This window comes from Neocloeon triangulifer, unplaced genomic scaffold (genome assembly GCF_031216515.1).
Source record: "Neocloeon triangulifer isolate White Clay Creek 2 clone unplaced genomic scaffold, ASM3121651v1 ptg000012l, whole genome shotgun sequence".
NCBI lineage: Eukaryota > Metazoa > Arthropoda > Insecta > Ephemeroptera > Baetidae > Neocloeon > Neocloeon triangulifer.
In genome coordinates this window covers 14,757,111-14,773,114 of record NW_026775554.1, presented here as the reverse complement: position 1 = coordinate 14,773,114, position 16,004 = coordinate 14,757,111, and the positions used below count along the sequence as shown (strand labels likewise).

The 16,004-nt window shown below is 35.5% G+C and overlaps 1 protein-coding gene across 4 annotated transcripts in view; it reads left to right on the top strand.

Annotated features, from left to right (window-relative positions):
• The window catches only part of LOC132198179 (rho GTPase-activating protein 20-like), a 204,856-nt gene that overhangs the window by 120,532 nt on the left and 68,320 nt on the right, over nucleotides 1-16,004 (top strand). Inside the window, exon 1 of one of the 4 annotated variants that reach the window (XM_059622040.1) lies at nucleotides 2,426-2,773. The exons of the other annotated variants lie outside the window; for them this stretch is intronic. Within the exon in view, the coding sequence (XP_059478023.1) occupies nucleotides 2,444-2,773 (330 nt within the window). The 5' untranslated portion in view covers nucleotides 2,426-2,443. Of the gene's footprint in view, nucleotides 1-2,425; nucleotides 2,774-16,004 lie in introns of those variants that run through there. 4 annotated transcript variants of the gene reach the window in all.

The window sequence follows — 16,004 nt, the reverse complement described above, 5'->3', positions numbered from 1 at the left end:
GACTTTAAACGTGGCATCCTTTCCGGTGAATAAAATAATTAAAAGTTGTAAAGAGTTAGCACAGAATTTTGAAAAATATATAAATTATCTGAATTTCTAATGCAAGAGATTTGTTAGAAAACAGACAAGTATCATATGGTGGGGAACATTTAAATATTTTTTAGAAGCAACATTGAAATTAAGAGGGTATGTTTTTTTTTAAGAATTATAAATTTGTTGATGTACATCTCATTTGATAATGATAACTTCTATTAATGCATAAGAATAACTAAATGCCTCCACTGCCTCCAGGAAATATAAGTTGCTTAACTGTTTTAATTTACTGGCACATAAAAATTTTTATTTTAATAATTTTTTAATGTGCAAGATATGATTAAAATTATAGCTCAATCATAAAGAAAAGAAATCTTAAATGTTGACAATTTTTAATATTATTTAATAATGTAAAATAAGTTATATTAATTTAATGAAAATTAATTGCACTTAAATTAATAAACATATAATTAAAATAATATTTAAAAAATATTTTATTAAAATACTTAATTATGTATTAAAACATTATTCAAATTACCCCCAGATTGTCATTGACGATAGTGGGCAATCTCTTTGCGTGCGATCCCATGATCTCCGCAAAAGGTCCCATTATAGCAATCGCGAGGTAAAAATCTTTCCCATTCGAGTTCAAAAGCCTCGTGCGTCGCATGAGTTTAAACGACTGCGAATTTATCACGCAAATGGGATTGTCCCGCGAGCGGCCCTTTGCTGCTCTTCGGCGCACGGGCCATTACCGTTTATCACCGACACCAAAAATCCGAGCCACGAGAACCGATTTTTCAAAAGTAGGGCCCGCCCCGGCCGGGACACCTGCGAGCTCATCGCCGTTGTCCAATCTGAGCGGCCTTGACTTTTGCATAGCGCAACTCTTTGTGGAAAAAAAGATTAAAAAACGCCTGACGCAACGCACAACGCGCGAGGCGTGACCCCGGCGGTGCCCTCTGACCCGATTAGCACTCCAGGTGATAAAACAGCCGCGGTCTGGAGATGAGTTAGCGCCTTTGACAGCCGAATTTCGTAACTCTCTCGAGGTGTGGCGATTTCCTCTCTGCATACAAATGAGGTGCTTGTTCGCCGACGAAACGCAATTTCCACCGCTAAATAGAATTTTTTCTCTCTCTTGGCTAATAACGTCTGCTTTGTGCCTTTTCTCCTTGGCTGCATTTTTTATTATTATTATTTGTTTGTTGTGGTGAGTGAGTGAGTGACGCCCGAATCTGTCTGCGTTTGGTTTATTTCTAATCCTGTTAGCTAGTTTTGCTCGCTGTGCTTGAAGGAGGAACGGCAAAAAGAAGGGGTCGACGAAGCACGAGACACGTTCACGTGCAAAAGACTATAACTGCGTACTTATAAATACATACTGGGTTGCTGTAAGGGCGTAAATAATACATGTGGGTGCCACGAGACGCAAAAAAAAAAAAAAAAAAAAAAATTAGTGCTCTCTATTTTCAGTTTGGTTCCATTTTAAATACTTTGCTGTACTTTACTACAGGAATAAATTAAATCTTTTTATAAATTATTAACAGTAGTAAAAAAACAAATAAAATGTGTTTTTCTTTGTGTTTTGTTTTATATGTTATTAATTTGTTATTATATTAATTTTTTTGCTATTTTTTAATTTTTGTGATATTTAATAAAATGTTATCAGACCTTTATGCTCGTTTTTTGTGTGTTAAAGCTATTTAAACAAATTATTATAAATTTTAATTATTTAAATATATAAATATATTTTTACAAGGGAAATATAATATAATTATTTCAATTGTGTAACATACGCATTAATACATCGTTCGTTTGATTGAAATATTAAACATGCAATAAGCTTTTCTTTAAAAAATAATGAAACAAAATAAATTAAAATAAGCGGGGATAGGAAACTGATAACGTATGGGTTGACGTAAAAGCAAAAATTTCATATTGTCATATTTTCCATCGCAGGCTTAGTAAGGTTACAAAAGAAAATCTATCCTTCAAAATCAGGATACATTTTTTTGCGACGCAACTGGAATATAAAAATCATTAAAAAAAAAAAACATCTAGAAAGAACAAATTTTCAATCCCAACCTTTCATTACTCTTTAAAAACTAATCAATCCGCGTGCCCTGCGCTAGAATTAATACTACCGCACGGCGAGTAAGTCACCCACCATTAATAGCAAAGTTTAGCAACTTGAGCGACACATTAAAGGTGGGGTGCATGTAACGGAAAACGCTTATTCGGCTTCCCGAATAGCGTGACTCGGCGCCGTCTCTCGCGCGGCACAACACACATTGCCACAGTGGCAGCCGCACTCTCCGCATAAACACGTGGTTCTTCTGTTTTTTTGACAATCAGTGGCGAACGCATCAGTGCAAATAATGGAATGGTTCTTTGAGTGAATCGCAAAACCATGCGAGCGTCGTCAGTGACCTTCTCGGTGGGCTCGCCGGCGCAGTTCTACCCCGGCGCCGCCGCCGACTACCCCCGTCATAAGAACCATTATGACCTGAGAGGGGCCACCCCCCTCAGGGTGCGGGCGCCCAGTGACTTCGGAGGGCAAATGCGTCGCTTCTCGACGAGCACGGTGGCCCTGCCGCACCAGGGCACCACCCACGCCCTCATGTCGCCCACCAGGTGCACCCGACTGGTGCGCGAGAAGAAGGAGCCGGGCATGCACAGGGCCAGGAGTGCCTCCAGTCTGCCCCTCATGGTGCTCCACTTGAACAACGGAGAAACTAAGGTTCGCAAAAGTGACATTAAAATGTTGCAATTAATCAACCCATTTGATTTTTTTTTTTTAATTTTAACAGTAAACCAATATTTCACAAATTGGTGGGAAATTATTTATTATTTCCAATTAATTTGAAGAGTACAATATATTTGATTGATGATAAAGCCATAAATAGTTTGTTATTTTAAACTATTAAACTTGTTATTTAAATACAAACAATTTTAACTAGAAAGATTTATAAATAAAAGAAGGAAAAGAACTTTCGTATTCCTAAAGCACCTGCTTAAAGCTGCTTAAAACTGCTTAAAACGATTTCTAGAAAGTTAAATAGTGGATTTATATTGATAGACACTCGTCGCAATTTATTGAAGTATCGAGAACTCGCCCTTTACTGCTGGAGCTTCTTTCTGTAAAAATAAGAAAAAAAAAACTAAGGCCATTCGAAGCGAGTAGTACATAAGGTTTCAATTACTAGGCCTGACATTATTAACTGAATTCGATCAGCAATATAAATTTCATTTTGCAATGCCTACTCTCTTCTTCTGAGGATGCTTTTTGTATAACAACCTCTCACAGAAATAAAATTCCCTGAAAAAAAGAAATAAATTCTCCAGTACATCATTAAATTGACGGCCGAAAGAAGCGAGACCACCTTGGGATAAATGGCAGAATGAAAATTGCGTAAATGATTGATTCGTAAACCCGTCAAGATTTATGAACGTGGGAGGATTTTATGTATCATTAAGGCAAAATAATCCTTTCCAATCTCTGCTCATCTTGCAGAAGAAACGTTATTTAGAAACCGTCGCAAAGAATAAGCAGCGTGAAAATTAATTCGCAATAATTTACACGCGTCATTATGCAATTAAAGGGCAGAGAGTATTTAAAATAATGCAACACTTGGAGAATAGGTGACGAAACACGTAGTACATTATAATTTATATATAAACCGAAGGTACAAAAAAATTGCGAAATTCATTTCGCAAAGCAGCGTGTTGTGCGGCACATGTAATTAAATAAATCAATAGCTAGTGACGAGGAAAATGTGTATTTTAATTAAAAGAGCTTGGGTGCCTCTCGCGGTGGGCACAATGCTTACACACTTTGTAATTACGAATTTTCTATGGCGAATTAATTTCCCGGCCGAGGTGTAGGAATGCGAAATTGCGCTCCTCCCTGCTTTAATGCGCAATATGAATGAATTACGCGCAATCTAAATGCTAATGACGCTCGCTCGCGATCTAAATAAAATTTTTCACACTCTTCTCTCTCTCCCGCGTGATGGCTTTTAATGATCTTGCAAAGACCAGAGCATTAAATCTCATTACAAGCCGTCGAGCAAGAAAGTTTTGCAAATAAAAAAGGTCTGCACGTGAGAAGTAAAAAGAGGATTCAAAAAACTTTTTACAGCATGTCTGCGTGTTGATTAATTAGAATTCATACTCTTGTAAGTTATTAAGCCTTCACGTTGTACATTATCTCTTGCGACTTGCTAATAAATAGCTTGGCCGTCTATGAAAAATCGTTTCAAGCTGGTGAGTAAATTCAGCGATACTTTATTTGCATAAGCTTCTCCCATACACGGAATTTTCAGAGGTAATTTTGTTACGCCCGGCAAGATAAAATGGAAATTCCTTTTTTCGGTCCACTTTAATCCCAGAAATGACACTTGTGTTAAAAATGAGAGGGTCTTGCCGAGGGTATTTTCTTTTCCCACGGTGCTAGTTAAATTTAAAATTTCTATCAGAGGCAGAATTTTTTTATTACCAAGTTTTATTTTTAGATTTTAGCAAGCCTACTTTATTTAAAAAATTTTTTTATACACTTTCAAGTAGAGTGCGAAAAGATAACAATTTGGTGAACACTAATTTCACCGAAGTGTCTGGAATGTGGTTTCCACTTCAACTTATACAACTTAAAAAGTTTCCCTCTGGCAGTGACAAAACGAGTAACAACAGAATTTTACTTCTTTATATTTATTTATTTGTACTAAATCAGCTGGATTCTCGGTTTTAAATTTTCACGAAGCATCAACGTAGACTCTTACTTTCTCGTTTATTTTGCTGGTCGTCGCTTTGTATCAAAAAGGATATATAAGTTGACAGAGATCAAAGGAAGCTTCTTGGAGCGAGCGGGTTCCCTGGCGGTGTCACGACGCGGTTGGCCACTCTAATTGAAAATGCGTGTAGCAAACCCGAACGAATAAATGTGATATGAACAGCTACTTTTGTGCCACATATTAAAAGTGAAGGCTGCGATAAATAACGAGAGCGATGTGTACTATATAATGTACGTTCATATTTAATTATTCCATGTAAACCGTCCAGACGATTAATCATCCTCTCTTTAAAGTATATTAAAGTTGATCGATACCTTCGACGTCCATTACTCACAATCTCGTTCAATCGAGAATCACAAGGAGTCGGACCCAAAATATTTATTTGCAGCAACAAACGGCGTGTTTCACTTTGCTGCCGCACTTGTCACTCGGGACACGCGGGAATGTGGCGCGCAGACTGACCGGTTGTGCACCACACGAATGCAAATTGATAAATTGAAAGCAGCCAGGGACGAATGAATCGATCCAGGTTATTGATTAGAAACGCCATTAGTCTAATTTTTCATCATCGATTGGCTGACCTCATAGGTTGTACGCTAGAAAAAAAATTACATTTATTTGGAGGCAAAAAATTTTACTATGGTTCTTGCAACAAAAATAGTCTTGTTTGAACTGATATGTTTTTTATTTATACAAATTTTTTTCAAAATAGATAATTTTCATATTTTATACATTTAATAATATCTCCAAAAAGTTTTTATTAAAGTCACAAATTAATAAATAAATAATTAGATATGGCAGTGATTATTTTAGTTAAAATATAATTTATACGGATATTTGAATGGAAATTTTGAGAGCAAATTAACAATTAGCTAGAAGTAGTAAAATCTAGGAAAAAAAATCAATTAACTGATGAATACCAGTGTGATGAGTATTGCATCCTTATTGATGTAACGAGCAGTTTTCCCATTGATAAACACTCATTTCTTGTTAATTGAAATAAAAATAAAATTCCATTCTAGTTTGTAATCATCGCATATATTTGCATATAATAATTCACTCTCCGCTGCTGATGAATTGTTGTCGTGCCTTTCTAATGCGTCTCAAATCGATTTCAAAATCTCCCTCCCCGCGCCTCTTGTTCCTGTTCATTAGAATAACAGTTTTCCAGAGTGAACACTTTTAGACCCGCCTGGCAATCGAGAGCCGCTTCGCGCCCATCAATAAACAAGCCGTCGCTTTATTAATAACAGCCACTTATTGGTATTAGCCGCTAATGAATGGTAATAAATAAAGGCGGCGCAATTAGTGTAAAGAGGTTTTAATCCTTATTTATTCATTACCCGATTTACCTTTTCGTCTGAGCGGCTTTTCTGCTTTGGTTCACTTTTTGAATTTTTTTCTCTCACCTTCAACGACCGAGAGAAAAAAGTCTGAAAAACAAAACATCACTCTCGGAGTGATGTTCATTTAATGAAATGCATTCCTCATCCTCTTGTGCAACGCATCTCTCCGCACGCGCGTTTTGTTCTCTTTTTTTTAACACATTTTTAATGGCCGACTTTTTCTCCTCTTCGGTGTATAATCACAAGGAAGGCAACTCCGCGTCAATAATCGAGCCTAACAAGGTGTTTTAATTGTTCCTCAAGCGGTCAGCGTTTCTTTCGTAAGAGGTGCCGGCGTTTGAATTGAAAATGAAGAGCCGCCTATTTAATCACGGGGAAAGAGACGCCGACTCTAATCGCTCAAGAGCACTTTTGGAACTTTTGAGTAGCGGTTCACAGTACCCATTATTAAATTAGCCGTCTTTAATTGTTAAGGAATTTAAACATTATTTCAACTTGATCAGATTATTGATTTATTTAAAACAAATACATTAAAATATAATTAATAAAAAAAAATCATGCAAAAGTTCGCAAACACAAGCTCGACTTGATTTTGCCTGCTTGAAACTCATCCAACAAATTAAATATGGATTAATTTTATATTGTGTCTTTAATGTTTTTAAATGAAAGTCCGACAAAAGTGCCAAAATATTTGGGTCTTTCGAGTCTTTCCCAAAATAAATTTCTCATAACAAAATTACAGGGTGCAGCTTTTAAAAATACCTTGCAAGATATTTTTGTTGCTAATAAATGTCCACACCTATAAAGACAAGCAAAATTGGCCTTGGGACTTTATAATTAATGCAGAAGTATGGCTTTTAATTTTTGACAACCAAGAAATCAGCATAATATGAAACAAAGGAAAGGTCCGCAAATATTTTTGGCACCAGCCCAAGCATACATATTAATTTCCCTTATAAATTGTTCAAACTCGTGGCAGCTCGATCCACATTTGAATCTCGGCGAGTTGTGACATCAAGGGCACGATGGTGGCATCTGGAAATGGACATAATGTAGCAAGAGCAAGGTCATTTGTAAGACATATCACTCACAAATCAGGTGCCGAGCGCATTCCTTTTGCTCTTCTCCGTTCCTCACGCAGGGTTAATTTTTTTTCTCCGCAACTTGCATGCGACGCAGATGCATACGTAAAAAGCCTGTTGGCCGCGGTCCAGAAATTGCTGGAAAAAGAAAGAGATGCACAACAGGTGTCATAATTTGCGAGCGCAGAGTGGAGGCTTCGGCCAGAGAATTAATTAGCGCTCCCGTCCATTGTTTGAGCGTTGGTCGCGCAGTCGAGCAGAGAGCCAGATGGTCTTTTTTTCTTGGGACACTTTATATTATTTTTCCACTGCTATTAAATTGATTATATGCTCGGTTTTCTCGTCGGCGTGTAATTGCATCGTTAAGTGAAGTCAAACTCAACTGGTCTGGTTAGCACTTTAATATTAGCATCAAGTGCAAATAAAATTGATGTTTTTAAATATTCGCCTCTTATACTTTGATTTTAAATGTGAACTAAAAACTCAACTTCTCGCTGCTGAAATGATTGTTGGCGCTTTTAATGTAAACTTGTGTTAATTAACAATTTATAAAATTTTCGTTTTAAATATCTTCATTTATATAATCTTGTTTATTATTATTAACTGCGCATTATCTTTAATATTTCATTTTAATATAATTTATTATGCTAATTTTGTTACATTTTTACTTGTTTTAAAACTCTATTTGCATTAAAAGCGTTTAAAAATATTTTAGTTTAGTTTAAATCAATTATTTATTTAATAAATACAACCTGTAATCCACAAAGGTGCTTATATTCAAGATGTAAGTTATTAATACTTCGCTCATGACTGCTTGTCATAAGTCTTTTAAATTTTAAATTAAATAGAAATGTTAATAAAAAAATTAATACTCCGAGACTTCTTATCTGTCAAGGGAATTGAACTGAATTGAAAAAAAAAAACTAAATTAAAATCTTTAACTCCCATTGGTTCCAATAGGGAATCTGATTTTTATAAATAAAAGTAAAGTCTGTGTCAAAATAAATGATATTTACAGAAGGATTCATATTTAGCCGCAAATATTTATTTTAATTCCATAGACAAGTACACTGGGAAAGATAGTTGGAAAGAATTTAAATGCAAACATTTTCTCGATAAAGATAAGTTCATCTCTTAGAACATTATTGCCGTCACCTAAAATGAAATGAAAAATAATTGCTTCTCTCAAGGGAGAAACGATATTTGAAAATATGCACTTCGAAGAATCCCGTCTGCGTGGATTTGACAAATTGCTTGTGTTCTATACACTTTGCGGCTTGGACACAATTCACGGAACGAGAAAACACATAATTTCACACCTGTTATTCCACAGGCCATTACTCAAATCGAAATTTATGCACGCGCTCTCCAACAAAAGCTGCCGTTTTTCTCGCTGCTCTTTGTTTCTCGTTCCAGGAGTTTATAGAGAGGATTCTCGTTTTCCTCTTCCACGCCGGCCGCAAATAACAAAAAGCGATTCTTCACTCGCGCCAGCAGATCATAAATAAAAGGCTCGTTCGTAATATAAGTGCTGACGTGCACCACACACTGATTTATTCATTCCTCCACTTTTGAATGATTTATTCCGAAAAAAGCTCACTCTCGATTGCACATTATTCTAACCGTTCTCTTTTCTCTTTTGTTTCAGGTGAGTTCCGAAAAAAAATATTGGAAGTGATAATATAGAATTTCTCTTCGAAGCGAGTAAGTAAATATATACCAAAGTGAGACCTTGGACGAAATACTCCACGCAGTGATGAATGGATTTTCATGATCACGTAACATGCACACACGAAATTATCGGATCTCCTGATAGAAAGAAAGAAAAGAAAGAAAGTGTGCAGTGAGTCCTTTATTTTTTCTTGCTGGAAGAAAGTTGGTCACACACTCGTTAGTTGGCATTATCCGGCGGCGGCTCTTGCTGGAAATTACAATTTTACAGCGTGTAATTCGTCTTGGGCCCAACAAGGGGCATAGGAGAGTAATCCGGCCGCATAATGAGCCGGGCGCTTATACAAATGTTAGAACATTACCCCCCTCAGAGAGCAAACTCAAAACGCTTTCTCTGCCGCAGCGTAAGAGCATTTTGTATTTATCTCCATGAAAAAAATTACATATTGTGTGTGCATCAGAGATAATGGATTATTTAACTCACATGAGAGACCTTGTGCGACTGCGTGTGTGTCGTATTTCATTTATATTAAACGATAATTGCAGCTGTAATAAGAGGCTGTGTGGGAACTTTTGCTTTTTGTATCAAAGAAAATTGGGGGCTTCTCAGAAGATGGAAATTGAAAATTAGGATGCAAGAAATGTAAGCCTGCTGTTATTTACAAAATTAGAAAATAATTTTGCAATGTTTAAAAAAAAATTGGTTGAATAAAATTACTCGTTGCTGATTTCTCGCCGAAGAAAAATTTTGTTTTCACAAATGTGCACAAAATTGACGTGAAATTGTAATATATTGACCTGATATTGACATTTTTCATTGATACTTATTGAAATAATTTTTTACTCTTAACTACAGCTCAGTTTAAACGAGCAAAAAATACAAATCAATGCTTAAATTTTGCAGTGCTTTTATTATTTTACTTTAAAATTAAAATTTCATCTGCATCCATTTTACTATGATAAATTTAATAAAAATAATCGCTCCAGAATATTCTAAACTTTTAAAGAAAGAACCCAGAACATATTTATACATATCTTAAAGGAAAATTTTTCAAGTATTTACTTCAATTCTCTGCTTAGGCCAAAATTTAAAAAAAAAGCGGCAATTGTGTCAAATAAATAAATATTATTTCGAATTGACAAACGTCAACTCTTTCCTCTCCTGAGAAATAATGCTGCTGCTGAAACAAATGAGCCCCGCTTAACCTTGAAATGTAAAAACGTTAAGAGACGCACAAGGAAATTCGTGAGTAGAATTCCCGCGTGTGCACGAGGAAGATGAGCTGCTGCTCTTGGTGCTCACTCGCTATCTCGCCCATTCGAAAAACGAGCGAAGGAATGCCTGAAAATGTGTACGGCTGCTGAATTAAAATGTGTACCACACCGCGCGCGTTCTTAAGCGAATCACGAAACCGCCTTATCAATTCCGCAGATAAAATTCCCATGGGGCTGAATAGTTGGCATTGAGTTTTATTCTTATTTCTTTAATAAAATTCGGGTTACTGGAAATAAAACGAATGAAAATGGAGTCATGCATTATGAGAACGAGAGAGATAAAATGATACAAAAGCAGTGGATCTTCTTTTGAATTCCTTTCTGGTGATTGAAATAAAACTTTAAAAGTCAGATTATGCGTGCGAGAAACGACGCTGGAGGTTTTACAAGTTCTTGGAATATTGGCGCCCGCTGAGGCGTTTTTCGCAGCATCTTATAAATAAATTTGGTTTCGAAATATCACTGGTGAATTCCGAGCTGTTGCCAAATGATCTCATTCGCAGCTTCATCAAGGATCTTGGGAAAGAATAACATACAATTTAGTTTCTCCAGCGTTGATATCCTCAGCAGGGATCACAGTCTATTGATTAAATGTGGATCTAGGATCTATTAAAAAAAAAACTCTGATTTGGTTAGGCGAACTTGATTTATCAAACGGAGGAAGTTGACAAAAATGACGCAGTTTTAGCTTATTCAAAATATCAATTGACTTTTTATGTCACTTGTTACCAAATAGAAATTAAAATAATAATAATAATAATGTTGATTTTTCTTACAAAATAATGAAAAAAATTTTAGTTTTTTTTTAATTAATATAATTAATAAACAACGATGATAATTTACTGTCTTAGTATGTTTTTTAGAGATATTCATTTGCAAATTCAATTTATCAACTTCCACATGGGGGTTCGCCGTCAGTTTATCCTTAATTTAGCTGCACCCTCGTTGTCAAAACGCCAGGCAGCTCTGGGGGCTGAAAATAAATATACCTGCTGCGAGTTTTGATATTAATTCAGAACAGGTGACACCGAAAAAGCAGCAGTAGGTCTCTCTGCACAGGAATTCCACCTTCGCCGTAACATATAAAGAAAGATCGCCGTAATAGCACAAAAGAAAAAAGTTTGATGCACGTTCATAAAAAGGGGGAGCTGCATTATGTGCGATGGCATACATAAAAAAGGAGCTGGTGTGTCTCTTGCATTATTTCCCCGTTGTCAGTCTCGAAATCTAAACCCTCTTGAAAAGAGATTATAAATATAAAAAAATCTCGCGGCTAAAACCATAATAATTTCTGCTGCTTCAGTGGATGCATTTTTACCCGTGTATATAAATAAATTTTTTCTTCAGCTTTTTTTGGTTCGTTAGTTGGTTGGGCGTTTGAATTGAGGTGCGATAAAGAAGAGGATCAAAGGCGTGCATGTGATCCACAAAAAGAGGCGCACAACAAGAGTGTTGATGATACATTATCATTATCTTAATATATGACGCGTAAATCCCCGATTTTATTTTCCTGTGGAAACTGTATCCAGGCTTGTACACAGCAGCGGTCGCTTCGGAGTTCCAAAGGAAGCATTTACAAAAAGTGTCCGGTACTGTTAGATTTTATTCCAAATGCACTTGCTATGCTTATTTATTTCTTTTTTCTGACCAATTAAAACAGAATATGACCCCAGTTGGAACTTCCGTATTAAGATAAGATTAGCCTCAATCTTGACTATGTGGCTTTGGAATAAATATTTATAAAAAATAATTTCTGACCTTTGTGAGTTAAATTAATTTTGCCCCAAAAGACAAGCAAAATAGGCTGGTTTCCAATTCGCCATTACGTTATTCGTTTACGCATTACGTTGTTCGTTTTGCCAAGGAAATCGTATAAGCCGTTTCCAATTCACCAAAACGATACACGTAAACGGAATCCGAGTACAGCAAAACGTATAAGCGGTTTCCGATTCGCCAAAACGTACTCCGTAAACGTATTACGAGTGCCGACAGTGGTTTCCAATTCGCCAAAACGGACTCCGTAAACGTATTACGAGTGCCGACAGTGGTTTCCAATTCTCCAAAACGTAGTACGTTTACGTGCAACTCATTACGAGCACCAAACGTGCTTCATACGTGATACGTACGTCGTTTTAATAAAAGTGCAATTCTGAATAATTATAATTGGTGCTTGTAATGAATTCTTAATTATATCATCCATTTGAGCATTAAGTCCTTCAATTAGAGTTAATTTTCCACCAATTAAGTTAATTCGGTTATGGGGGTGAGCAGGGGTGAGTTGAAGGAAATTAGTTTTATGTCAAGTGCGTAACATGATTATAGGCTAAAATTTTGTGAGGAAATCAATGGTGTATATGATTTTAATGAGAAATGTTAATTTCAACCCTTAATTAGCAATTAACTCGAATACAAACAAATTGAAGTGCAATACATGACTTTAGGGTGAAATTTGAAGCCCAAGCGATTGCCAGCATAAATTTTGCGCTATCAATTTAATTTCATCCCCTAAATTGAAATATAATGATGTCCACACAAATTTTAGAGCGAGACATGTTTAAATGGTAAAATTTGACGCCAGATCGTTTGCCAGAAGTGATTTTGCTCTACAAATTTAATTTCAACCCCTAATTTGAAATTAAGTGAAATTAACAACAATTTCAGAGCGAGATATGTTTGAGTGGTTAAATTTGACGCCAGATCGTTTGCAAGAAGTGATTTTGCACTAAAAATTTAATTTCAACCCCTAATTTGAAATTACTCAAAATTAACAACAATTTCAGAGCGAGACATGTTTAAATGGTAAAATTTGACGCCAGATCGTTTACCAGAAGTGATTTTGCTCTTAAAATTTAATTTCAACCCCTAATTTGAAATTACGTGAAATTAACAACAATTTGAGAGCGAGACATTTTTTATTGGTAGATTTCAAAGCCAGGCCGATTGCCAGGGAAAATTTGGAAAATACTATTTATTTAATTAATTTTCAACCCCTAATTCGTAATTTTATGGAATTAACAACAATTTAAGAGCGATAGTTGTTTTATGTATGTAATTTTAATGCTAGATTGATTTTCAAATGTTATTTTGCACTTAATTTGCTTAATTTCAATTTCAACCCCTGATTTCCTTATTTATTAACTAATGTTTGAATTTTTTAGTTAAGTATGGCAATCAATGTGGCTCTAAATTCTAAATTCGCTAAATTCAACTCATAATACTCATATCATCAAGTCTCGCTCTTAAATTGTTGTTAATTTCATATAATTTCAAATAGGGGTTGATATTAAATTTTTAGAGCAAAATAACTTCTCGCAAACAATATGGCGTCAAATTTTACCACTTTAACATGTCTCTCTCTGAAATTGTTGTTAATTTTGAGTAATTTCAAATTAGGGGTTGAAATTAAATTTTTAGAGCAAAATCACTTCTCGCAAACAATATGGCGTCAAATTTTACCACTTTAACATGTCTCTCTCTGAAATTGTTGTTAATTTTGAGTAATTTCAAATTAGGGGTTGAAATTAAATTTTTAGAGCAAAATCACTTCTAGCAAACGATCTGGCGTCAAATTTAACCACTCAAACATATCTCGCTCTGAAATTGTTGTTAATTTCACTTAATTTCAAATTAGGGGTTGAAATTAAATTTGTAGAGCAAAATCACTTCTGGCAAACGATCTGGCGTCAAATTTTACCATTTAAACATGTCTCGCTCTAAAATTTGTGTGGACATCATTATATTTCAATTTAGGGGATGAAATTAAATTGATAGCGCAAAATTTATGCTGGCAATCGCTTGGGCTTCAAATTTCACCCTAAAGTCATGTATTGCACTTCAATTTGTTTGTATTCGAGTTAATTGCTAATTAAGGGTTGAAATTAACATTTCTCATTAAAATCATATACACCATTGATTTTCTCACAAAATTTTAGCCTATAATCATGTTACGCACTTGACATAAAACTAATTTCCTTCAACTCACCCCTGCTCACCCCCATAACCGAATTAACTTAATTGGTGGAAAATTAACTCTAATTGAAGGACTTAATGCTCAAATGATTGATATAATTAAGAATTCATTACAAGCACCAATTATAATTATTCAGAATTGCACTTTTATTAAAACGACGTACGTATCACGTATGAAGCACGTTTGGTGCTCGTAATGAGTTGCACGTAAACGTACTACGTTTTGGAGAATTGGAAACCACTGTCGGCACTCGTAATACGTTTACGGAGTCCGTTTTGGCGAATTGGAAACCACTGTCGGCACTCATAATACGTTTACGGAGTACGTTTTGGCGAATCGGAAACCGCTTATACGTTTTGCTGTACTCGGATTCCGTTTACGTGTATCGTTTTGGTGAATTGGAAACGGCTTATACGATTTCCTTGGCAAAACGAACAACGTAATGCGTAAACGAATAACGTAATGGCGAATTGGAAACCAGCCATAATTTCAAAGTTTAAAAATTAATTAAACAGCAATGAAATAAAAATAAATTTAAATGAAGAGACAAATAAAACGTAATATAAATTTTACACTTTTCCTATAAAATATAATAATGAGAATTGTTTTACTAGCTTTTATTTATTTCAAAAAAACATATACATTAAGCATTTCATTCTAATCTCAGATTGCCTCTTGTTTTTGGCTGTCATGTGGTATAACTCGCGTTTGAATTTTCAGTTTGAAAACCTGCTTGGCATTGGACTTTGCCGGCGTTTCTCGTAATAAAATTGTCCATTAACAATTCAGAAATAAATCACCGTCTGCTTCTTTTGTGTTCAATAACGCGACTCTCTGGCTGGCTGCTGCATAAATTCGAATTCATTGCCTAACAAATCAGCCGTGTGTGTTATCAGCCTCTCTCATTATATGCAAATCGAGAGCCGCCATACCAAGGGAAATATATAAGTAATAATAATAATAATTGATTTGCTGTCCCTTGGCTGCAAACACGTATATACATTGTGATTCAATGTTGAGCAAACTTGCCATAAATTTCTTGAAAAATTAGTCGTTTGCGATAAATGAGCATGGCCGTAAGCGAGAATCATGTATGTAAGGTTTCAGGACTTACGTATTTACTCTCTCCTTATTCATTATGTGTGCATGTGTGCACTTGCAACCACAATGAGCAATGAGACAGAAACGAAAAGGGGGCAATGAACTTGTAAAAGAAAAGTGCATTTGTATGGGTGATCTGAAAACGTGCGATCTATACATACATATACGCAGTAATTTTTTTTATAAAATTATTTTCGGTAATTTTTTTCACGGGAACCCCATCAAAAATTAATTCCGTTGATTTACGACAATTCCATTATATTCTTGTCCGACTCCAATGGAAACAAATAACTTCCTGATGGGCCTACAGCTTCGATAATATCATTCCCATCAAGGAAATCAAGAGGCGGCATGTTATATTCGAGGTATCACCTAATGGCCGCAGATATATAAATAACGACGTGTGATTGAAAATGCATCAAAAGCTGTCGGGGTCTCTCGCGCAATATAAATAATTTTCCAGACGATTGGATGCGCGGTGTGACTAATGATTCTCTCCATCGCCGCTTGGCGTGATCAATCTAAAAGTCTGATTATTTGACACCGCGTCTCGCAGTTATAAAACGGAGCATCGGGAGCTCCTTTGGCTAAACAGAAGTGCGTCTCGGGAACGCATGCAGCTTTGGTCGGTGTTGTTGATGATCATCATCATCATAACACTGTAAAATAATAAATTCTTGTTTATCATATTTTGTATATAAGGAATGCCGTACCAGTAGACCTTGATAGTTATTGG